Raw genomic sequence first — 25,731 nt, 5'->3', positions numbered from 1 at the left:
TGCTGCAAGCATACAGAGTCTTACCACGGGAGCTCCTATTTTCAGGTGAACTTGTTATAACGGCAGGCGCTGGAGTTGTAGGAAAGATGTACAAATTGGGAGAAACGCCAAGGGAAAATGGTCTCAACCCCACCTCCCCCTGAAAAAACCCCAAAGAAATTATGAACTGTAGCAGTGGATGGGAAAACAGAGTAATGATGATATGAAAGGGAATAGTCTAAACCAGGGTGTCCAACTTTGGAATGAGGGGGTAGTCACATGCTGCACAGGCCCTGTGCCATACTGCCAGCACCAAACTGGGGTTCTCTGCCATGCTGCCCCCCTCCCCCACTGCTGCACAGGGGCTCCAGCCCCCACAAGCCACAGGCTCCCTAGGCCCTGTGAACTGCCACCAGTGGCAGGGGCAGGAAACAGAAGCAGAGGAAGGAAGGGGAGCCTGGAGGATTCAGTGACAGCAGCAGCCAGAACAGTGGGGGAACAGCTCCAGGCTGCAAATTAGCCCCTCATGAGCCACCAGTTGGCTGCCCTAAATTAAGTACAGACATTCAAATACTTGGGGTCTACATTAAAGGCAAAGGCAACTGTAAGGGAGAGCAATAAATTGGATGGAAAAAATAGGGAAATGTTTGAGTATTGTGTGTGACAAGAAGATCCCAAGGGAGCTGAAGATCTACCTGATAGCAGTAAGGTCAATGTTACTACACAGAGTGGAAACTTGGGCAATGAGAAGGAGGGATAAGAATACTTGAGTGAACTGAGATGAGGAAGGTAGGGTAGATATTGGGCACTTCACTGTGAGATCTATGCAGAAATGAAAACACCATAAAGTGACTGGGCAGAAGGACTGTGTTGAGAAAACCATCTCAGTCTGACTCCTCCTGGCTAGGGCATCTCCTGTTTTGTGGAAAAGAGAATATAGTGAAAAGAGTGATGGATAAAAATTAAAAGGAAAAGGAGCTCCCATGGTTAAGATGAAAGGATGTAGTCTACCTGTTCTGGCCTTCAGAGTTCATCTCATGTTCTCCAAGCGATGCATATTTGGGGGCCTCCTGGACTTTCAACTGTTGTTTTTCACAGCCCACTTCAGGCATTGCTACTCCTAGATCATCACTGACCAATGCTCTGTCAGGAACATGTAGATGCCTTGGCATAAGTGCCTTTATCTTGTGTACATCTTCCATTATATATAGGACCTAGCTTGGTTGTTCTAAATGTGTAACTTAAAGTAATGGAAATTCTGGGAAACTTTGTATAAGAACAGGTATGCAAGGCCAGATTCCCTGTTCCTGCTGATTTTTAAACAGGAAGGCACTAAGTATTTGGGTGCAAAATAACTGAAACCCATTACTGTAAGAAATGACATTCACTGTCAAGAGTGGAAACCTAACTGATCACCTCTGAATGGCTGTCCTAGTTGAACTTAAATTCTTCACTTAGTTAGAAGAGGGGGTCTTCATGATCAACCCTGTTTATTAACATATTGCGGGTCAAATTGTGGGTAGATGCATGTCATTAATAATTTTATAACTGTGATTCTAAACTTGAGGAGGATTGGAAAGGAATAATGGATCTGAGTTATTGGGTAAACTGAACAACTAACAAAAGATCAGAGATCCTGGGGTCTGGCCCAGGCCCATCCTCCAAACAAGAATATATAAAATAAATATATGTGTAATTGTAATATTTTGCATTTCCCTTGCCTGATCTGAATGCTAGTTAAATCTTGTTTAGTGTGATCATTTTGTGGTTTATTGTTTGTTTTGATGTTCCCTGTTGAAAGTATTTTTTGGATTTTTTTTTATTCATATGGGGAAAGGGTTAATGGCTGGATGGCAGAGGGGTTGGATGAGGCCTGGTCCCTTGCACTCCACCCTCTGGCTGGTGCTGGAAGGGACCTTTCCCAAGAGCTCTGGCTCTTCCTAGAAGCTGGGGGAGGAGAGAGAAACAAGCAAGCCCAAGAACGCGTGTGGGTGCATGAGTGCTTGCCAGCCTGTGGCCTGCTAGAGTCCACTGAAGCCTGGTGGTAGGAAGCCCCAGAGAGTGGAGACCTGCCACATGGGGACTGCAGCTGGAGAGGCTGAAGCAGTGGGGCAGAGGCAACCCACTGAGGGCTGGCAGGGATTCAGAGACCTCCAGGGAAAAGGGGGAGTTTCGCAACAGTGACAATTCCTGCCTACCACTGGAATCAGCTGGGAGCCAAGAAGTGAGCACTGGCCAGGTGCAAGGGGGAAGTGTTAGGAGTTAAGATGTTTTAAACCTTTGTTTTATGTTCTGTCTTCCCAGTTCTGTGATAGCATTGTCCCCTAATTTTTTTTAATTGTTTTTTCTTTAGTTCCAGAATGTGACTGTCCCTTTAACTAAGTTTTGAATCTCAAGGGGAGTTTTGCACCCTCCCAGACTTGGCTGACCTGAGGTCCCATTGCATCTAGCTTTCCAAAACAGTAATTCTCTTGAGAAGAGATAGGTGTGTTTACAAAGTAAACTCCCTTTGTCCTAATTTGGGGATAGCAGGCTTCCTTCTATGTTTATGCAACCTCTTACTGAATACCTCCAGTTAAAAACATTCTGCAACAGGGTGGGCAATTATTTCGGCTGGCAGGCCACTTAATGGGTTTTGGTGAGCTGTCAAGGGCCGCACACACACGATCTTTCAGAAGATATTTTAACAAATTAAGATAAACAAATCATACACTAAAAATTAAACATCTACTACAACATGTATTCATTCTATTTAAAAAAATAATTGTCCTGATTTATGTGTTTTTGAGTCCTCTATATAGAGGCAATTACATAATAGCTCAAAATAAAGTTTTACTTTTGTATATTGTGTCTGGTGTGGGGGCTGAGGGGCTGCCCGCATGCTAGGTCCTGGGAGCTGGCTGGAAAGGGGAACAGGAGACACATGCAGCAGAGCTTGTCTAGACAGTGCAGTGTAGGTGTAGTTCTGGACACACACCCCTCCCCTCCCAGGGCCCACAGCTGCCTCCATGGTGCTCAGCCTGGGGCAGCCCACACCACGCTCCCACCCACACCTACCAATGGCTCTGGCCTTGGCTAGCATGCACAGCTTCCAAGTGGGGCTGCTCCCAGTGTGGCTTCAGCCACCTGAATATTGCTCAGCTCCCCCTGCCCCCGCTCTCCAGTGGCTCCTCCTGTCCCTGTCCATGCCCCTGCTGCTCTGCTCTGGGCAGCAGGTAATGTGAGGAAGCTGTGGAGATGCATGAAGGCCACCACATGCCCAGCCAGGCATGCCCGGTTAACAGTGAAGAAGTATTTTCCCGATATCCAATTTAAGTCTACTTTTCTTCTCTAAGAAATTCTTACTCTTCTTTCTTGATTTCTAAGGAACTACATGCATGTGTAGGAAATTACTTAACTATTTAAGGGCTACAGAATCAGGGCTTTGTGTCTGAGGGCCTTGTTACACATTACAGTGTGAGCAGCACAAATGTTGATCGGCTTAGTGCTGTCTTGCAGTCACACCTTCAACTTGAGCATCACATCTGTATGGAGTGGCCACATCTTAGTGGAACAGGAGATGTGTTTTGCAGATCAAAAGATAATCCTGCCCTGGACTGGCATAATTTTGAGCTGTATAAGAAGTGCTTTAAACTACTAAAAGATGTTAATGTGTGGACAATCCAGGGGTTAAGAGCTCCAGGAACCATCCCAAATTAACATGTAATAAGGCCCATAGGCACTTGTATAATACACTAGGGACTCATCATCTTGAACATTCTCTGTGCAGTAGGACAGTGCTATTTTCCCATTTTTCTGATAGGAAGATGAGATGCAGAGGACATGCCCAGCAACAAGGAGGGAGGGAGCCTGTGACAGAGCAGAGAGCAGCCCAATCCCTGGCTGCCTCCTAATCACATCAGCCAGGAACACGCTCTGAACTTGAGGAGCATTGTGAAAGAAAGCACAAAGTCAGGAAAGGGCAAAGGAGATAAGAGAGCTGTCAGGAAAGCTTTCCTGAAAGCAGAAAGAGGTGAGGTAAGACACCTGAGAAATCTAGAAACTAATGTGAACAGGAAATGGCGGCTAGGGTGAGATGGGATAGATCTAATCAGGGCAGTGGAAGACAGAGATTATCTGATAAGCAGAGTTTGAAGCTGGAAAGTCTAGTTATTTTTATTGAATAAAGCAAAACAATATTCCCTCTACAGAATTTATCCCTCATGTTCCACTGTAGGAATTTTCCTCAGCCTTTACAAAAGCCTATACATATATTTTCGGGCTGAGACCATTGTAGGAAGTTTCAGCCAAAGAGGAGACTTGGGGAAAGTTATGAGGCTGTTCAATGAAGGGTTTGGAATGAAAAATAGAAATTGTTTGCAACAATTGTTGCAATTGTTGTCAGGTGACAACAATAATTTAGGCACCTATAGATCTTTTGCTTGTGGTCCCACCCTCTTTACTGAACAGTCTTGAATTCATTGTATAAAAGAAAGATTCAGCTGTCACTTTCTCAGACACAGGATCAGTTCAGCCAGGAGAATTTATGAGTGACTGCAGGGAAGTCTGTCTGGAATACTTGTTACAAGGTTCATGCTGTAATCAAACAAATGTGCCTCCTGAGGGCCAGTTTTGGACTGATTCAAGCCTCCCCCTAAACCTTAACAGGATGTAGGTGATGAGTTGCATTTTTATCATCCTCTAATCCTTTATTAGCCCCTCCAGGATCCATTTTGCTGGCTCACAGAGTTTATTAGCTTCTTGCCAACTCTTGTCACAACCACTAAAATATATAGTCTCAACAAAATGGAGATTTAAAAAAAATTTTACATTTGGTATCTCATGGGGTCCAAAACAGGGAGCATTGTACTGCCCTACCAAGTTATTGGATGGCATGAGGGCAAAGTGGTTGGTATAGTATAAGCCTCTGAGACAGACTGTGGGTAAGGTGGGCAGTTGTTCAATTGTGTAAATGGCACTATCCAAGTCCACTTCAAGAACCTTTGCCACAGTAGGATACTGGTCTCTCGTGTCTCCCTGTTTTATGTGTGGCAGGTTAGGGTACTATGCCTTGTTACTGCATGATGGGGTTGACCATGTAGTTTTAGTAATAGGTCAGGCAAGGATTTGCACGGGATGGTTTGAATAGAGATGACTGTGGTTGGACTAGATGATCTCCTGAGGTCCTTTCCAGCCCTACTGCTCTATGATTCTATGAAATTACAAAGTAACCAGTATTAATGAGGTATGAACGGATGTTCTCACATGAATTATTCACTATGCTTAAAACAGCTGAAATTGTTTCTTTCATATTGAAATCGGTAGGATTTGGCAAATGGACAGTGCCATTTACACAATTAAACAGCTGCCCACTTTACCCACAGTCCTCTTCAGGGTGGCTCATTGATGAGGCCATGCCCCAGGCCCTACAAATCCCATTACAGTGGCAGTCTAAGTCAGAGACCATTGAGACCATAGATGGCTTCCCTCTTGCATCTGGTCCCATTGAGTGGGAAACCATTAGTGTGGAGTTTAACATCTGTGGGCACTGCAAGATTGGGAGCGGGGATGCTTGCTTTGTTTTAATTCTCAAGATGTGCATTTCCAGCAGTGCAGTGGCCACCTGTCTGCAACCTTTTTGAGTCATTGGCTGACATAGATTAATTATGCCCCTTATTGTGTCCCAATCAGGCCATGCAAGGTGTTCATAGTGGGTAGTGAGGTACACCATTAGGCATTCCCTGATATTCCATGGAAAAGCCAAATGCACTGGTGAGCCATTGTACCATGCAGCCCTCTCCAGGAGTCAGTCATCAGGGACCACCATCTCTTGCAGTAAGAGGCAAGCAAAGACTGGAGGACTGCCTTGCTCAGCAATGAAAGGGTGCTGCCTCTGCTGTGGGATCAGATGGATCAGGGTGATATGTGCCAGGGTGCTGGCATCCTGTGACTGATATAGACAAGAGGGTGTTAGGAGGTCTCAAGGCAACAGACCCCAGCACTAACCTAAAGGAACAGAGTATGCCTCACCAAGCATAGCCTTACCCCCACCCATCTCAGCTAGCCTCCTGTGTTTCACAGCCCCCATGGGAGTTGCTGTACCCCAGGATTGTTTGTGCATGGCTGCCCAAACATATCCCCCACTTTCCTGGGTCTCTAGGGAGCAAAAGAAAGAGTGAACTTGCCATATTGAGAATCTGCAGGGTAAGTGAGCTTGTCTGCTGGCAGGATAGCCTTGCAAGTTGCAACTTGGGCTGGGGAGTTCTTCATGCTATTAGAGCAATGGTGTTCATCGTCCTTTACTTTCAGGCCTAATGCCTGCAAATAGCAGCAATGGTACCTCAGGACCGGAAAACAGCTCAAGGGCGAGCTCAAAGACTGGTGCCCAGAAAGCTTCCTGTGTCCATGCAAAGATGGACATACTGACTTTTCTGGTGGAGGCTAGCCACTCCTGGCTTGTGCAGGCTAGGCAATGAAGGGAGGAAGAGCAGATATACCACTGTCAATGCTTGACGTTGGTCAGGCAAGGGATGAAGGAGTTATAGCATGCTGCTGTTTGAGTTGCAGAGACCCAGGAATGCTAGATGGACTTTGCTGAGCATATAAAAAACTCTCAGGTTGTTCACAAAGGTGGAACAGGAGTCCATGGATTGCTTCATGTCTGCCTTGAGCCTGAAGACAGAGAGCATCTTTGAGGCTTTTCATGTTGCCCTGAAATTTAATGGACAAGTGGGACCATCCAGTAGCTGCTGGGGCCCATGCTGCCACCAGGTTTTATCTGTATAATTTTTTGAGGTGTAAAAGAAAAGTCAGGCCCTTTAAGAGGGAGCAGACTGCCTGTGCTATGACCCTAGCTATGGGCAGTTAGCCACTCAGGGAGTATCTGCTGGCAGTTAAAAGCCCCACAGAGAGGGAGAGCTGGAGGGAAGAAGTCCGCAAGCAGGAGGTGGACTGAAACCCAGGGAAGCTCACCAACAGGAAGGGACAGAGTGAAAGGACCTCTCCTGAAGCCTGCAGAAGGGCTACAAGTTTAGGTGCCTCCTTTGTTTCTTTTGTTTAGACCAGCTGGTGTCCCCTAGGGCCAAAGGCAGCAAGTTCACTAGTTAAGGGACCAGCTCCTTACATACAATCTAAACCTACTTGGTTGCAACTGCAAGCCATTGATCTGCATCCTGTTCTCTGCAGCAACAAAGGATGCTTACACAGGTTACATTTTTTGTGCAATCAGGCCCCTGATAATTCTCTATGGCTGTGATGTAACATGTGCATGGCTGCAGAGCACTTTTAAAACAGCTAATTGTGAGAAAAATTAACCGTTCTCAAATGAGGTATTAGATGAAGGCGCTCTAAAGCAGAGCACTTTAGGGAGCTTGTATTCCCTCCAGAGTTAATTTTTCATGCTTTGTGGGGTTGTCAGCAACGAAAGGGGGGGCGGGGGGGGGGGGAAGGGAGCATCAGGCAGTTACCAGCTGGGCTTGGCTGGAGCTGGAAGGGCGGGCAGAGTGGAATGGATCCCCCTCACCTTGTGCCCCCCAGCTACCCTGGCTGGGGTACTGGGGGGAGCTGAGCCAGGCCCATGAGGCAAGGGGGCTCCATGCCCCCCCGCACCCCTCCACCAGGCAAAGCCGAGCTGGCAGTTACTGCTGCCACTGTCAAGAGGCCTGGGTGGGTGGGTGATGAAAAGGAGCCCCCCTTGCCTCACGAGCCCAATCTGGCTTCTCCCAATCCAGGGTAGCGCCATGAGTTAGATCAGGGCCCTAAATGCCTGTAGGCACAAAAAAAGAAAAGGCATTCTCTTTCTTTATAGCAGTCCTTCAGGTATCTGAAAAACTGCGGTCTTGCCTTCTCTTCCACAAGGACAGATTCAGTCTACACATGCACTTTTACACTTAGGCACCTAACAGGGGAAATAAAATCTGGCCCTGAAAGCTTTGTTTGTATCATTCTTAACAACTATGATCACTGAGGAAATTTCTTACCCTGACTTCCGAGTAACAGTGATTCTTAAGACACTGAAGTGACAGTGTTATGAAGAAAGAGTAACATCCAAATAGTTCTCAGGTTAGGATATAATATGTCCTGGGTTTTGTGTCAGGGTTGGAGTGACCCTTTTCTTTAAGGACATACTCAAAGAGGTCCATTAAAACATACCAGGTGAGTGCTGCAAGGTTACGAGCTGCCAAAATTAAAGCTGCATGTACAGCCTTAATTTGGTTCCTTTATACAATGTGAATATTGTGAGCCTACCTGCTTACAGGATCACCTACTGTTTTTTTCCACAGGACCCATGCCTCAGCCAGTGTATAGGCTAGACCTGTTCTGGGGATGAATTTGGGCTGCACAGTGTGCAGCATTTTCAAGAAGTGGGAAGAAGGATAGCGGAGGCAGGGAAGCAAAGAGAGAAGAAGCAACCAGGTACACTGTGATATCAAGGACAGGAAGGGAGAAGATGGAGATTGCCTCTTGTGTGACTCCAGCACTCTCCTCCTGCAAGTGAGTGAGTGGATTGCAGAGGAGCGAGGAGCCATGGCCTTAACAAGGGGTGGGACTGTACTGAGGAGCTGTGTGGAGATAGGAAGATACTGTTGTATGCTCAGTGCAGAGGAAATCTTCAGAGTATTTAGGTGCCAAATTCTGATGCCTACCAAGCACCTGAAAACTAGGATTTTGGGGGCACGTATACATGTTGTGTGGCTACTGTGCTGTGTGCACGGCACATGGGTAAATTTTGCTGCCATGTCATTGTAGTGACGCAGTATACCTGGGGAATGTGCTGCTATAGTGACATCGCTGGTGATCATGTGTAGACACATGTGAAATCACTTGAAAGAAGACATGTAGCATGGGAAATCTGAGATCTAATGGATAAAATTTGATAAAGTTTGAATAACTGATAATAGAATCCTGTAATGAAAAATCATGCGCTTGTTCTGTTCACAGCTTGTCTCTGGCTTACAAACTATTTCCTCACAGTTTGCTCCCATTCTGCTCTCTCCCCTAGGGTTTTAAACTCCCAGCAGGATACTCCCTCACTATCCAAATGCCCCAGAGCTGGAATTCCTCAACAGGGCTGATTGTTCCTTCCTAAAGGGCCAGACCACCCTGTTATACTGGTTAAGAGTGATGCAAATGAAACATTCAAGGCCAGATTCTACTTCAGCTATTATGGTAGTACAGAAGTGACATTTGTTTGCAGCCTTTAGAAGATTTATTCTTAGACACTGAGGTGACTGAATTGAGGGATGAGTTTCATCCAAAGAGTTCTCAAGACTGAAATTGCCAAGTCCCTCACAAACATATACAGTCTTTCATTAAATACAGCCAAGTGCTAATTGGAACATAGCAAATGTTTTTACCTGTCTTTTGAAAAAAACTGTAGAGATAACATGGGAATCATACACTGGTCATCCTTTTATCTTTTGCAAGATCGGGGTGGGGCAGCACACTTCATACAACATGGCTTAATTTCATACAATTCTATTAATTCCTTCAACCCTGCCTTCAGTTAACTTTAGACAGGCTGTAAACTAAGAATTAGATTTAAATTAAATTAAATTAATTTCATTATTTTAAAATGTAAATGGTTACATTTATTAAATTAACTATTTAATAATGTAAATAAGTGGACACACCTCTTTCAAGTGATAATCACTTGTCATTATCCAGGCTTGCCTGTAATAATACAGACCTACTTGGCAGGCTCAGGAATTCTTGTGCCACCCCTTTTGTAGGCATTCTCTGTGAAACCATCCAACTACCAGTTGTGCCTAAAAGCACCTGTGTGTTACTTACATGATTAACTATAGATGCATTAGCAGCACTTAGGGTGGAAACAAATGTCTCATTTGTGCCACCATAAAAATCTTTATAGCAGCACAAATTATGAGCAAATAGATGTCATTATCTTTTGTCACACCACATCAAAGGGAAAACAGTGGTGTAACAGAAAGTAGTAATAGGCCCTGCTGCTTGATTGCAGCAGACCTTTATTAGCTCTGTGGTGGAAGAGTAGGGGCAGCCTGAGCTGATCGCACTCTCCAGATCCCCTGGCCCCTCAAGTCCCCATAGTACCTGCCCACTTTCCCTGCTTACAGAAAGGCACCGCACTTACCCAGTCCTGTATCCTGCTCAGTCAGACTTGTTCCCCATGATTGAAGGAGATGGGTCTGGCTGAGTTAAAATAACAGGGCTTTTCCCCACACAGCCACACTTGCTCCTGTCATCACAAGGGATGAGGCTGACTGAGTGGGGAAAGGGAGCCTTTTCCCTGCTCAGCCAAAACTGCCTCTGGAGACCACATTGCCCTTGTCCTGCACCATCAAGGGCAGAGCAAGGGGTGATGTCCATTTCATCCAGTGAAGCAAATCAGCTGTGCCTCAACACATCATGGCACAGCTGATCCATTTCATTCAGCACTGTAGATTTCTAGTGGCTAGCCTTAGTGCCACTTATGTGCATACTAGGTCCTGTTTAGTCCAGCTGTGTGATTAGGCTTGTTCTTTTGAGCATGGTTACTTATACTCTTTGGTGATCCTTTATCTTTTTTCTGCGATTGCTCATTTTAGAGCTTAGCAGTTGTTTAGTTTTACCCACAATGTTTCTATGAGGCCATTTAGTGCACTAGATGAGGTGTACCACATGCTATGATAAACATGTAGGATTCATAGATTCTGATGGTTTCATTCCGGTGAGTGTTGATTGTGATGGCAGTGAAGATGTGCTGATAGGTTTTGCTTCTGTTCTTATGATAGTGGCATGTACTTCTTGGGGTTTGCTGGCCAGCAGGGAGTTTGTTTCTGATGACAAGCTGGAACAGGTGTGTAGCTTATTTGAAAGCCAGGAGCAGAGGTTTGGTAATATATCTCACCATGTCCAAACCTCTTCAAGTACAGGTTATCATTGTTTGAGGATCCTTGTTATTGGTTCCAGTGTAGGATGATATTACTCCCTTAATGACAATATTGCTATTGCTATTAGCAATAAAGTACCACAAACCAATCTGTCCTTCAGGATATCCTCTAGGATAGGGACAGCCAACCTGTGGTATGGGAGCCACAAGTGACACAGGCTGCCTGTGTGGCATGCACCATATCAGAGAGGGGACAGGCAGTTCAGTAGCAGGTAGGGCAGAGAGGAGAAAGGAGTTGCAGATTGGTCAGGGAGGACAGAACAAGGAGCAGAAAGCAGAATGGGGCAAAGGGAGAGGCGTGGCACCTGGGGAGGGTGTGGGACTAATTTGTGGCCTTTGCAAATGTGCAGATTCATATCCAATAAACATGAGTCAGTCACTTGAGCAGTCACGTACTAAGCTACTGTTTCACCTTCCCTCTGACAAAACTTTAAAGGCTGTGAGGGAAGGTGTGGCTTTGCGTTGTGTAGAGAGGTCTGCTGCCACCAGCTGCAGATCTCAGAATCACACAAATTAGGGCTGGAAGGGACCTCAGGAGGTTATCTAGTCCTGTGGGGTTGCAACAATATATGAAAAGGTCACAAAGAAACTTTAAAAATGGATTCTTCTTTGAAGGAGAAAATGGGAAACGGTTTTTCCCTTGCAAGCCAGCACAGTTCCAGGCTGGCAGGGGCTGCTTGCAGCCCCCTGTGCCTCCATACCCACCCTCTACCCCACATGCTGAGAAGGGCTGAGGCCTGTGGGTCACAAGTGAAGGGCACTGGGTTGGGACTGGTCATCGATGTTATGAATAGGTCATGGTACAAAAAAGTTTTGAGAACCACTGATCTAGTCCAACCCCTGCTCAAAGTGGGACTGTCAAAGCAGGGCCTTCTAAGTGTCGGTTTCTTGCTGGTCCATGAGAGGGGGGCCTGTGTTTGGATCCTGAGGAAAGCTGAGGCTGCCTGCCTTCAACTGTGGGCCCAGCTGAGGAAAACTGTCCTCGGGGTTTGCCCTGAAGCGAAGGGCACCCGCTGCCTTTGGAATGGGCCGTTTGGGGCTTCTCCTGCAGCAGGCGAGGCCTGAGCTAGACGCACTCCGGCTTCGGGGTCTGCGCTGCGTTGAGCTGAGGCGCCCCTGAGGGCCGGGTGGGCCTCTCGCCCCCTTCCCGCTCAGCAGCAGCAGCGTAGCCCCGTCCTGGGGCCGCTCCCGGCCGCCGCAGGCACCTGCAGCCGCGGCCCGGCCCGGCCCGCCCCGCCCCTCGCGCCGCCCGGGGCGTGGCGGGCGCAGCCGCCGGGGAGCAGGTGCCGGGCGGGGAGCGGCTCAGTCGGCACCGGGCAGCGCGGTGTCCTGCCCCGCCATGGCCCCGTCGCCGCGCACCTACAGCCGGGCCGAGCTGCGGCAGCGCTGCGCGCAGGGTTCGTGCTTGGTGCTGCGGGGCCGGCGGCTGTACGACGTGACGGGCTTCGTGCCCCTGCACCCGGGCGGGCAGCAACTGCTCCGGCAGCTGGCGGGCAGCGACGTGAGCGCGGCGCTGGACGGGCCCCCGCACCGGCACTCGGACAACGCGCGGCGCTGGCTGGAGCAGTACTACGTGGGCGAACTCCGAGCCGAGCCCGGCCCGCAGGTACCGCCCCGCGCCTCCTCCCTCCCTCCCTCCTCCCCACACCCCCCGGGCGGGCCGGGGGCTGCGGGGGGGCCGGGGCCGCTCCGAGCCCCCTCGGCGCCCCGCTGCTAAAGGTTTCCTTCCGCGCGGAGAGCGGGGGTGCGAGGGGCAGTTGAGGAGGGGGCTTAGTGCAGCCGGGGCGGGGAGAGCGTCTGCTTGCTTCACCCCGGCCCGGGGGCTCCGGAGAGCTGCAAGGGGCCGGCTCCTCCCGAGGCGGGAGGGGGGCACCACAGTAGATGCCCCAGCATAGAAAGTGATGCCAGAGCAAACAGCAGGCTCCTGTCGCTGCCTGGCACTGCCAACCTGCTCTATCAATACTGCCCTTTCAGAGCCCATGCAGAAGCGCCCTCCTCTCCGGAGTTCTCACTGCAAAGCCTTACATTGATGTCCTTGTGGATTGGGCAAGAAAAAGAAGTTGATCTAGCCTGAAAAGCCAGAATTTTCTTCCAGGGGGAGGTGGGAGCTGGTGAGACTTAGAGGTGGCAGAAGAATTCAGTGAAGCAGTTCTCAAGTAATGTGTCGTGCAGAAGAAATCATCCCACCCCACTTGTGTCCTGGATGCCTCTGGCACTGTGCAGCTGCTGTTACCTTGCTGGAAGTTTGGGGGGGTGGGATTTGAACAAAGCCCGAGTAGCAGCTTTGCAGTTTGCTGCAGGTGGTGTATGACACAAAGTGGTGTGGCAACCTGTGAGGGGGAAGTAGACTGCAGGCTTGTGTTGAGCCTGGGAGTGGAAAGTGCTCAAAGGGGATGGGCACATATGGCACTTGCTCTGCTTTCTATCATATCACTGCTTTGGGAACTAGTTCATGACTGTCCCTGGACAGAAGTCTCCACACACTGGCTGTTAAGGGTGGGAAGTACAACCCTCACCTTGGGCATTGCACTGATGCCAGAGTGGCACCAGGGGGTGGTGGCATCCCCAGACCATCCTGCCTTCCAGGGGCCAGTGCCTGGAGTCTCTCAGGAGGGAGGGAGGGAGGAAGACCCAGGCTGAGGCAGGGGGTTGGAGTGGAGGGGTTGCCAGGTGTTGGAGACCTGTTTAGCTCCCTCTGCTCATATTTCCCAGGGGTCTGGGTGCTTTGCCCCTCCCCTCCCCCCAGAACTCTGGCTTTTCTAGCCTCTTTCCTGGAGAGCCACCTTCTGAAGGGATTGCAGGAAAGTGGAACTGACATAAACTTTCTGCTTCCCCACCACTGTGATCTCTTTGGCCAGTAGAGTCCTGATTGCATCCCAGAGCAGCCCTGTTGCTCTCCACAGGTTTGGGGGATGAGGAGCGGTGCACTTTGGGATGCTTGGAAAACTGACCAGGACACTACGTGTGGAATGCTGTTTGCACGTAACACTGAACTGGTTCACCAAGGACTGGCTCAGAATAGTACTTGATTTTCCTGGGGTGCTTTTGAAATGTTCCAGGAAGTTTAAACTGATCTAAAGTGGCCTGTACATCCAGACTTGTGGGCTAAGTACAGACCATCAAAAAGCCTGAGGCTGAATTGATTTAATCTTTGCAGGTTAGTCTAAACTGTGTAGATTGAACGGATAAGCAAATGAACAGACATTCACTTTGATTCCACAAATCCAGCCACATGCCTGCAGTGGCCCAGGCCATAAGCCAGGGGGTGCTAGAACATACCTCCTTGCTTGGCTGGAGCAGACAGCTTGGGCCAAGGCTAGCCCGCCTGCCCACCCTGCAAGGGAGGGTGGGGGCTGAGGGGCAAAGCATCCTGGGATATGAGAGGACTGAGAGTTAACTTGAATCTGGAGGGGATCTGGGACAGAAGTTCAATACATTGATTTAACCTAAATCAGTTAAGTTTGATACTGCATCCATCCAGGTTTATCTTAACTCGTTTCAGCCATTTTGAAAGCAGTTTGTGTGTGCTGAGCTTCTGTTGTGTACTCAACCTCAAGGCAGCCTTCCATAACTTTTCTGAACTTTAAGACACCCCAGTTGAAAAGCACTGAGAGGGATCTACATTTAGAAAAGAACTGGAGGGGGCCTTGAGACTGAAAGTTGAAATCACTCATGTAGCTGGTGCCACTTAAGGGCAGCAGCGGCAGCCGATCACCCTGCTGAGCCCTGCTCTTTCCACTGTCTGTCCTGTCCCAGCCCCTGGTATGTACTTCAGGGGGCAAGGGCAGCCCCTGTTGCTGAGTCTCCTCTTCCAGGGTCTTGCATGGGAGGTGGCGGTGGCAGTGCCCCCCTCCCCGCCCCCCCCCATTCTTGACGAGAAATTCGCTAGTATTTCAGAAGTTATCATTTGAACAAATTATAAGTTAAAAATCAAACATATATTGTAACATATTTTAATTTTATTTAAAAATACATATATTTTGTCTGGATTTATGTTTTCATGAGTAGTGGACATAGACATGATTGCATAATAATTAAAATAAAGTCTTACTGTGGTATGTTGGGTATGTGTGGGAGGGTGCACATTTTTGGGGAGGCTGCTCATGCATTAGGTCCCAGGTGCCATTTGCAATGGTGGGGAAATTTTGTTTTTGGAGTATTTCTTTGTGGTGAAAGACAAATATGGTTCTTTACAATTTGTTCAAATGTCTACTGTTCCTTCTCTGTTGGTATTAGTGGTGTGTGAAGCGGGCCCTATTTGATTCAGATGTGACCTGAATCAGGGACAGAGATTCAATTCGTTGATTCGGATCACTGTCCCTGATTTGATTCAGCAGAATCCGAATGTGAAGATTCAATGCTGATTCAGAGAATCAGCGATTTGGACATAGACTCAGCTTTAAATGTTTTTTCTACATATCTCCAGATACTAGGCATGGCTTGTGAATGCTGCAATGCTGGGACAGATGGAGTGTCCCACAGGAGTCTGGGGGAGCCCCCCACATGCTTGGTGGCGAATCCGGAAGTGGACCAGAAATACTTTCGGTCCATTTCTGGGTCCACCGGGGAGTGCACAGGGGGTCCCCTCACACGCCCCCAGCTTGGTGATCAGCCATGGGGGGACCTCAGGTACCCCCCCCAGACCCAGGAGGCACCAGTCGCCATGCTGGGGGGGGAGAGGGGGTGCCGCCACGTGCTCCCCAGCAGACCCAGAAGTGGACTGGAAGTGCTTCTGGTCCACTTCCAGGTCTGCTGCCGAGCATGCTGGGAAGCCCCCCCCACACTTCTGTGGGATACTCCATGCGCCCCACCATCTCCGCGTTGACGAGCTGCCTGCTACCTAGAGGTATGTAGAAAATACATTTAAAGCTGTGTCTATGTCTGAATCGCCAAATCTCTCCAAATCGATTTGGAGGGTTCCGATTCAATTCAGAGAGATTAAAGGGTCCTCTGATTTGATTCGGATTTGGAGATTTGGCCACTGAATCAGGCTGAATCTCCACCAAATCGAACCAGGGACCGAAGCTTCACACAGCCCTAGTCAGTATAGTGTCATGACATTACACCATAGCATTTGTATCCTAGACCACTTTGAACGTTCACTTGTGTGCTGGGTACTCTTGTTTTCAAGGGGAAGAAGAGAAAATTGGCTAAGGAAATCCCATTATCTGAGTATTAGAGCAGGTTCACTATTGGTAAAATCATTTCTAACTGGTGAAAGATTTTCTAATCTTCTACTCTAAGCTGGGTGAGGATACTTATTAAAAGTCAAAGTAAATGCCAAGTTTTGGTAGCAATAGCTGTAAAGAAGGCTACCAAACATTATATTCCCCACTAAAGTGGCTAAGCATGTACAGTGTCAAACTGCATATGTGGAAAATGAGAATTGGTTACATGGATGTGACTCGAAATAGGAGACTTGGGTTCTAATCCCAGCTCTGGTACCTAATTTACTGGGACTCTTTCTACCTGTCGAACTCTTGCTGATGGATAAAGTAAAGGTGGGTTCTTCTGTGCATGCATGTTCATTGTGTATCTAATTTGTTTATCTTGTCTGGTGTCTACAAATGGAGTAGTACTTCAGAGAAGTTATTAGTTTGGCCAGCAATGCTTTCATCTTAACATTTTAATAATAAGGTGGATGAGGCCCCAGATTTATTAAAAAATTTAAAATCTCTTTGTGCCTGCAAGGGGAGAATAAGTAGTATCCTAGGAAATACCAAGAAAAAAACTTTCAGCAACCAGTATAGTTGATAGGTTTTTCCTTTTTCACTTACTACATCAGTCACAAAATTCATGCACTTTTAAGCAAGGCAGTAACAAATACATCATGGGCCTGATCTACATAAAGAACATGAACACTGTTCTTACAGTTTTTCAAGTCCTGTGTAGTTTATAGTGTACAAAAGCTTTGACCTCCATAATTCCACAAACTGGTCCTTTCACTTGCCACCTTCACGTCCCTGGTGACAGAAGTGTCACCCCAATTGATTTGTATGACCTCTGTTTCCCCTTCCGTGCTCCTTAAATAGTTTCCTGCAGAGAGTGAACTTGCTACCAGACAGGGTGCTTGCTCCCTAGGTACCAGAAGCAGAAGCTGAGGACTTCCTCCACTTCTGTTCCTCCAACAGATAACTTCTTAGATTAACTAAATTATATATATATATCAGAAGCTTTTGTGAGCTGGAGCTCACTTCATCTTCTGCTGTGAAAGGGCATGCAGAAACCAGTATATAAAATGAAGAGAGTGATTTGAATACAAAGGTAGAAAGGGAGGGGCACAAAGTAGGGGTGTTCCCCATGGCTACCTTGAAACAGTCCCCCTTTACCGGGGCAGTTGAAGGTCGTTAATGATGTCTAATTTATTCAAGATGGGAACTGTAGGTGACAACTAGATGGACTCTTTTGTTCTTGTCCCAGGGTTGGTATTGTAACAATGTGGCACAAGGTCTGAGTTGGGCTTGATTGATTTGAGTGACAACAATTTTGGGATTGTATTGTAACTATAGGAATGCCTATTCCAGATCCCTAAGGTGTGCATCCTGATTGATGGGATTGGGGCAGATCCAGCTGTAATGTAGAGCTTGGCTGTAGGTGGTGGATCTAGTGGTATGCTTAGGGTAAAAGCTGTTCACATGAAGGTAGCTATGGCAGTCAGTTGGTTTCTGATACAACATGGGGTGATGTGGTAATTGAAAACCTCTACTGTAGTGTCTAGAACAATGTTTCCCAACCTTTTCCAGCCCAAGGCACACTTACATTAATACAGTTTTTCTGCAGCACACCTGTTAAGGCATTCCCCATCCTCATATCTATTGTAGCTCATTGCCATGGCAAAATTCTGCGGTACGCCTGTTCATTTCTGACGGCACAATTTTGTGCCACGGTGCACTGGTTTGAAAACACTGGTCTAGGAAATGAATTTTTTGGGTGGAGTATACCAGTCAGTTTAACAGAGGCATAGAAGTTGTTAAATTCTTGATGAAATTTCTCTAAAGATTCCTTCCCTTGTGTCTGTATGATAAAGATTTCATCAGTATGCATTATGTGTATCAGGAGATGACAAGGAAGCTGCGGAGGAAAGACTTCAAGGTCTGTCAAAAACATGTTGGGGTATTGGGGGAGTTATGCATGTGCTAGTGGCAGTGCCATTTGTTGTAGGTGTAGGGAGTCCCTACACCTGAAATAGTTGTGCGAAGACAAAGTGAGAGAATGCAATAGAAATGAGCAGTGTCCTCATTGGGATTAATGTTCTTTTAATGTGCTTGTAATCCATCCTCATGGGGGATGTTGGTATACAGAGATATGATCTCCACTGTATTTATTATGGTGTTAATTGGAAATGTATCAATGGATCCCAATTTCTTTTGTGGTGCATGTCCTTTCACAACATCTAATGAAGTGAGCTCCAGCTCATGAAAGCTTGTGCTATGTATTTCTCTAATTTGGTTAGTCAATAAGATGCAACTTTACCCTGGTTTCTGCTTGACTTCAGGCTAAGATGGCTAACTAAGTCCCTCTTGCAGGAGTGGCACAGGGATGTTTGAGGGGTCTGGTATCTGTTGTCCCTTCTTTCTCGTGCACCTCAGGCTTGCACTGTAGAACCTGAGGCTGGTAATACCTTAATTTATAGCCTGGTTTCTGACCTCCTCCCCTCTTGCTTATAGAGTATTGCTTTCTAGCTCTTGCCTCAAACAAGTAGTGGTTGGGCTGAAATCCAAATATGTCATTCTAAAAAGCCTGTTCTTCAGCGTATTGAGAACTGCTCTGCTGGGACCCAGCTTCCAAAGAGACCCATACCTCACTTCACAGCTATTCATTCTATGGCAGATTCTCATCCTGGAGACTGGAACCTCCCCGCACAACTGGCAGAGTTTTCACAATTGACAACTCCTTGCTGGGGAACTCTGTAACAGAATGGTGCTAGGGCACCCATAAAAATATTTTGCCACCACCCTGTTTTGGGACAGTTTGCCCTGCACTTGCCTTCCATGGGTTTGCTGTCTCAGTCAATATTTAGACTGTGGGAGGCTACCCTCATTTTTGTGGTGCAAACTACCCTCATGGCCCTGGCCTAATGGGCCACCACACATGACTCCTGCCTTCCCTACACTGTGTCCCTTGCCTGGCAGATGGCATTGTAGCTGTCATGTCCAGTTCATGTCAAGTCCTGCACTCCCTGAGCTGGGCTGCACTCCAGCTCGCACCCCACAACTGGGCCATACTTAGCTGTTACATTCCAGTTACTCTCTTGTCACATCATGTTCATCACGTTCAGTATACTCTGCTGTCTTAGCCGGTTCTAGCCCCATCACATCTGGGGTACTCCACTGTCTTAGCTGATTATAGCTCCTACTGGGCTCATTCATCACATAGGTTCTCTACTTCCCAATGGCCTGGCCCAGCTTGACTTGCTCAGGCCCATCTCCACTCCATCGCAGCCTGGCTTGGACTACTTAAGCCCATCTCCAGGCCCTTGCTTTTCTGTCAAGGTGTGCTCCCTTAGCCTTTCCCTTCCATGGAGTAACCCACAAGGCAGTGGGGGATTGACGCTTTCTGGTGCCCCATCCTCACCTTTCACTGGAGCAGCACAGGTGTGGCATTTCCTGGGGGCTGCCCCACCACAGGCAGTCCCACCACACCAACCAACTCCAGCTGGGTGAATTTTTCAGTCTTACCCAGGACCCTCCATCAGGCAGGCCACTTTCCTCTTACTGTACTTTCTCCTGAGCCTCCCCTGGAGATGTACCCCTTTCCCTGGGGCTAATGTTCTCAAGCTCTGACTCTGTTTCATGGTCTTCCAGGCCCGAATCCTGCCTCGGACTCACATTCCTTAGCCCTACACCTCAAGTGACTCTACGTGTCACCTTCACGCAGGCTTTGATGACCCTGGCCTCCTACCTCTCTGCAGTGGTCCCACTATGTCTGGACCTTTGGCCTCCCTTAGGCCCTGGCCTGGTACTGGGCCAGTTGGGGTGCCAGGCCCTCTGAGGCACTGGCCACCCCTTTTGGTGGGCCTACTCCAGCCCCTTACTGGGCCCTGGCCCCTGCTAGGTCAGTCAGTCTTTTATATCAGTCCATATGGCCATCTGCCCTCTTTCACCCTGGACCCTCCTCTCTGAGCCACTTCAAGTCACTCACTCTTTACTGGGCTTGGAACCCCACCATGATCTTATTCTCTCTACCCCTCAGGTACACTCTGACCAGGCACCACACCTTCTTTGCACTGGCCCTAGTTCTCAGAGCCCACTTAGTAATCTTCTGTGGCCTGATGACTTAGTTTAGCTCCTGGCCCAGCTCTCCCAAGGCCACTGGTCTCAGCCTCTCGGCTAGGCTAGGCTAGGGACCCCCCCGGTCCCTGGGGATCTCCACCTCCCCAGTAGTTCCTACCCTGTCCTTCAAATGTACAGATAGCCTTCCAGAGCTGTGCTCTTCTCCCAAATGAGTGCTGCTCTTCCAGCTCCTCTATTGTCATCTTACTGCACTCAGCCTGGGCTTATGCCTTGACTCAGCCCAGGCTCAGGCTAGCCAGCCACCCTCTTGGCAGTCATGTGTAGCTTCCTGATTCACCCCAGCTGCCAGCCTCTCAGTCTGCTGACTCCTTAATGGGGATCAGCCTCACCTGCTGGGGCTTCCATACTTTGGCTGGCTCCCTTAAAGTAGCAAACTAATTTTTCTTAAGCAGGGGGCCAAAGCTACACTTTCAACCTTAATGTACAGTGTTCTTGTTTGATTTAGTTTGCACTTAATTTTTAATTTAGCTCTGTCTTGTATCTAAATGAACAGCAGTGCAGAAAGTGCTGTAGTTGTTTTGTGGATGGCCTTAATTTTTATATCATGGTGCTTCTGTTATCTTCTGAACCAAATTTCTCTCTCCTCAAAAGTCTGGGAGCAATAACAGGTCCTCAGCTATGGGACTTCTCTTTCACTCCCATATACAGACACAGGCTTGCAGAAGTTGTCAAGCAAGTTTAATGTGAATGAGCTTAGACAAGCAAGTTTTTATCCTGCAGACTGTCTTGGAGGGGAACGTCAACCATTGTATGAATGCAAATATGTAGCATGATAAGGCAGGCAGAGGAGGAGGACGAGAAAAGTGCAATCTAGTACTAGAAAAAAGATTCAGTGTCTGGGGCCTAAGTCATTAGTTGCCACTCACTCTGACTGAAGTCTGCTGTGCACTGGTCATGAGTGAAATTCCATTCTAATGGCCTTGCAATTCTTGTCTCCCAGGGTACCTGTTAAGTGGGTGAACTGGGAATCAGTATGCAAGTACTCATTTGCTTTCAATGAGTGGTTTGTTTTTTGTGTTAATTCCCATACACGTGTGTGTCTGGCATTATCGCAGTCACTGAGAGTCTGTAGAATAGTGGTTCTCAACTGGGGTTCACAAGACCCTTTCAGGACTGCTGCAATGTTGGCACCACTACTGTGTAAAGCTGCCCTGCATATCTCATGTGCTAGAATAGGAAGCAGCTGCAGCAGGTGCCAGGTGGAACTGTTCTACCTGCCTCTTCTCAGGAGAAGCATGTGGGACCAGACTAGGAAGGGGTCCTAGGATGGTTTATCAGATGTACCAGGTATTCCTGCCATAGCTACTTCCTGGTCAGGTTGTACACTTTGGGTGAGGTAAGTGGTACGCACTTTCACATAGCTTGTTTGTGAAGTGGTGAATAATGTGAAGCAATGCATTGCAAAACTTAGAGATGTTATGAAGGGATGCCTTGAATCTAAAGATGTTGACAACCGCTTCTCTAGGGAATGGTAGTGGTCTCTGTATTTGATTTGCCATGGCTGTCATAGCCAAAATATTTGTCTCCAATTTGCATAAGTCTGTTTCACTATGGTGTGTCTTCAGTATCCCCAAAATAGGCACTTCCTGGCTGGTAAAACTCTAGAATTTGCTTTAGTCAGACTCAGGCCCTGTTTGATTTTGTGTTGGTGCAGTTATTGGTCTGCATTGTAGCTGAGACCTCTGTCCTAGTTCCCTGGGGTGGAAAAGCCTGGTGTCACTGAGTGATTAAGCAGCATTCCTAGTCCTGTGTAGCGAGACCCGCCCTCTCACAATAATGTGTGTGAATTTTATGGTGACATGGTGAGCATCTTCATACTTCTGTCATCCAGCTTTGACTCTTGTCTTCTCTCCCAGGGTAAGTTCCAGACTTCACATTCCCAGCCCCAGTACACTCCAACATCTGCTTTTGCTTTCATGCTGTGGAGCATCTCTTACAGAAATCCTGCAACTGAACCAGTGTTTCCCACTACAGACTTTGTTCTTTCCTCCTTTAGTTCAATCATCTTCTTAGATGACACCTCTGCTTCTCCAATTTAACTGAATCCTATCTCTGCAATTCAAGATGCCTCTATGCATCCTTTGACTCACTCCTCATATCCTTTGCTCCTGCCACATCTCTTGCTTTCACTGTACAAAATCCCACTGTATGGTCTTCTGCCTTCCCTCATTGCTGCCCTCCCCTCCCCCCCCCCAAACAATTTAAAAGAAAATTATGAACCTCCTCCCCAACTTGTCCCCTATTATGGAAGTTTCTCATCTGGTGTCCTGTCTCAGTCCCTCCTCTTGCCCCAGTGACCCCTTTCCTCTCCTGATTTTTTTTTTTTTTTCTCTTCCTTTTAACCTCTCATTCTTAGAATATAAGAATTGCATTTACTGGGTCAGACCATAGGTCCATCTTGCCTAGTATCCTGTCATACATGCGTCTACACATTCATTCATGCACTTTTGTTAATGTGCATTCAGTTTAGTACTTCCATTGTGAGGTACTAGATAAAGGTGCATTAGTGTATTTTAATGCATATTAACAAAAAAGCATAATTTTTTTTGTGATGCTTTAATAAACATTAAAATAGGTTCATGCAGATTAAAGTGCATGTGTAGGCACACCCACAGTGGCAGAGTAGATTTTGAAAAGGAAAGTGAACTGGGTACATCCAGGGGGGTTTCTGTTGTTTGTCTTTCACTTGAAGTTTCCAGCATTTAGGCTCTATGAAGTTCTGATTCAGAAACTGTACTCCTAACTCCCTTGCTCGTAACCATTGATGTACCTTTCTTCCAAGCACTTGTCCCAATCCCTTTTTGAATCTGGTTACACTATCGCTTTCTACAGCATCTGGTGGCAATGAGTTCTACACTTTTCATTATACGCTGTGTGAAAAAGAACTTTTTGTTTTAAAATTACTACCTACTAGTTTCATTTTGTGACCTCCTACTTCTTGTATTGTGAGAGACCAGTAAACAATAAATCCCTATTTACTTTCTCTTTTACTATTTAGTATTTTGTAAATCCCTTATCATGTCCCCCCTTAAGCATCTATTTTCTGAACTGAATAGGCCTAGCCTGTTAGTGGTATGGAGGGGCTCCTATATGAGGAGAGACTCATCATCCTTGTTGCTTTCTCTACCTTCTCTAGTTCTTCTGTATGCTTTTTGAGGTGTGAGGACCAAAAGTGGACACAGTATTCCAGGTGTGGATTTATAAAGGGGCATAATGATACTTTCTGTGTTGTTTACAGTTCTCTTCTTAATGATTCCTAAAATTTTGGTTGCCTTTTTGATGGCTGCTGAGCACTGGGCTTATGTTTTTAGCAAACTGTCCACAATGACTCACAGATCTTTCCTGTGTGGTAACAAGTAATGTAGAATCCCATCATAGTGCAGGTATAGTTTGGGTTATTATTGCATGTGTGCATCTTTATATTTACCTACATTCTTTTCTTGCTTTTCTTCTCCCAATACTTGCTTTGGTCTTTCTCAACTTAATCTCCATCTTTAACGTCACTTAACATCTCATACCTTTTTTTCCTTTTCTTTACAGGCAATAATAGAGTTCACTTAGCTGCTTATTGTCTGGAACCTCTTCCCTCATTCCATGCTAGACCCTCTTTAAGTTGAACAATTGTCTCCTGTGCTCCACAGAGGTATAACATGCTCTTCCCCAGCACTTGGAGCCAGCATTCCATCCTTGTCTTCCTTGACTGTAGTTTTCCTCTTTAAATCTTGTCCTCCATTTGTTTCTATGATTCTGTCCTATTCTAGTTCTCTTACCTTTCTAACTTCTTCAGAGGATCCTTCTCTTCCCCCTGTCCCCATCATGCTCTTTCTTTTTCTCCATCTTAACTCTAGGCAAATGCATTCACAAATACAAATTCATCTACCATTTCTGCACAGATGGACTCTTTAAAATGAAATATTGGAGTGCTTCTGACTTTTCCCCAGGGTTGTTGCACTAATCTTTCCATGTCCTTCCACTGCTTCCTTTCTCAATCACAGTAGAAAGTGCTGGAGGCTGTTGGCTAGAGGGTCTTGCTCCTTTGCTCAGGGTCAGACCAGTTTGCTTTATTTGGGATCAGGAAGGAATTTTACCCTGCGGTTATACTGTCATGAACTGTGGGGAGTTTTGCTCCCCCTCTGCAATAGGAAGGGTGGGAGGTGGCAGGGCGGACACTGTCCTCTTCTTTGAAACTCCTCAGTGTATTTTAACAAATTACTTCTGTCCTTGCAGTGGCAGAACGTTTACAGTATTCTCATTGCCCTGCTTTACCTGTGGCAAGCTTAAAAGGTGTCTGATGATTTGAGCATAATGCCTGATAGTTGTGTGTGAGGGTTACCTCAAAGCCTTTAATAACAGGATAGACAATGGTGGGCAGGATCAGGCTCATGGCAGACTCCATTTCCTAGCAGCCCGTGGCCGTGTTGCTGCGGTCAGTTTCCATGGAGAACCCAAGAATGCCAGCACGGGGCCAGAATTTCCATGGAGGGTGCACAGCTGGATGGGGAGCTGCTGTGGGCAGTGGTGATCTTGTGGTGGTGACACTGTGGTCCAGACCTGGGGCAGAACTGATCTGCTGCCTGCATGCCGTGAACAGGGGTGTGCAGGCAGTGGATCATGGGTCTGCCCCACCTCCAGACCATGCTGTCACCACTGCAAGATCCCAGCCCCAGCCTGGGAGCAGCTCCCTGCTGAGCTACATGTCCCGCCAGTGCAGCTGGGGCTGGTCTCCATGGAAACTCTGGCCTCTTGTCCTTGCTCCTGGGGTCTCCATGGAAACCGGCCCAGCAATGCAGACAGGGACTGTTGGGAAATGGAGTCCAGCTGCCAGTCAGATCCGCCTTTTTGTCCACCCCTGGGTTAGATAAACACTTACCTAGAATATTTTACATGGGGATGATCCTGGCTCAAGTGTCAATGTGTGTTTTGAGAGGAGGGCGGGTTGGTTATGTTGAGGGAGGGGGCAGGGGAGAAGAGGGGTTTGGAGCAGATGTTCTATTGAGGTCCCATCCAGCCCTTCTTTTTTATGATTCTGTGATCCTGCTTGTCACCTCAGGGCCATAAGTTGGGCACTGTCTTTGATTTGGGCCTCTTTCTTAGTCTTCACATGCAAGCTATGCGCCTTTCTTTCACAGTCTTTCTGCATAACCTGTGTAGATACAGCTTCTCTTTGCTAGCTACACAGCTAAAAAATTCCAACCTGAATGGGAGTTTTAACTGAATTACTCCAATATACTTTACTCTGGCATAGGTAAGTGTAACTTTGCTTAACTAATACGCCTCCAGAATCTTACTGAAGAGATCATTTTAGTAGTCCATAGGGATGTAAATGCTTATACGACTTCTATATTTATACCTTTGACCACTTACCGTTTACTGACCTCTAGCAGGAATAGCTCTGATCCCAGTGCTTTTACTGTGTTCCTGGTGCTGCATGGGCCCCAGGCTGCTGGCAGGGAGCCACAGTTGGGAGGCAGCAGGCGTGGCCGAGCCACTAAGGGGCACTGCTCAGCTGTGGGGTCACAGCTTCCCTTCCCCCCACCGACGAAGATTGGGGCTGGGGCCGCAGACCTCACA

General features: G+C 47.3%; 1 protein-coding gene across 6 annotated transcripts in view; it reads left to right on the top strand.

Annotated features, from left to right (window-relative positions):
• The window catches only part of FA2H (fatty acid 2-hydroxylase), a 143,969-nt gene that overhangs the window by 35,042 nt on the left and 83,196 nt on the right, over window positions 1–25,731 (top strand). Inside the window, exon 1 of one of the 6 annotated variants that reach the window (XM_059713725.1) lies at window positions 12,166–12,473. The exons of 4 other annotated variants lie outside the window; for them this stretch is intronic. In XM_059713725.1, the coding sequence (XP_059569708.1) occupies window positions 12,207–12,473 (267 nt within the window). In that variant the 5' untranslated portion in view covers window positions 12,166–12,206. Of the gene's footprint in view, window positions 1–12,165; window positions 12,474–25,731 lie in introns of those variants that run through there. One more of the 6 variants, XM_019497335.2, reaches the window with a different exon arrangement.

The sequence above is a fragment of the Alligator mississippiensis genome, chromosome 10 (assembly GCF_030867095.1).
Source record: "Alligator mississippiensis isolate rAllMis1 chromosome 10, rAllMis1, whole genome shotgun sequence".
NCBI classification, from domain to species: domain Eukaryota; kingdom Metazoa; phylum Chordata; order Crocodylia; family Alligatoridae; genus Alligator; species Alligator mississippiensis.
The sequence above is the reverse complement of the archived record's forward strand: the minus strand, read 5'-3'. Positions and strand labels throughout refer to the sequence as shown.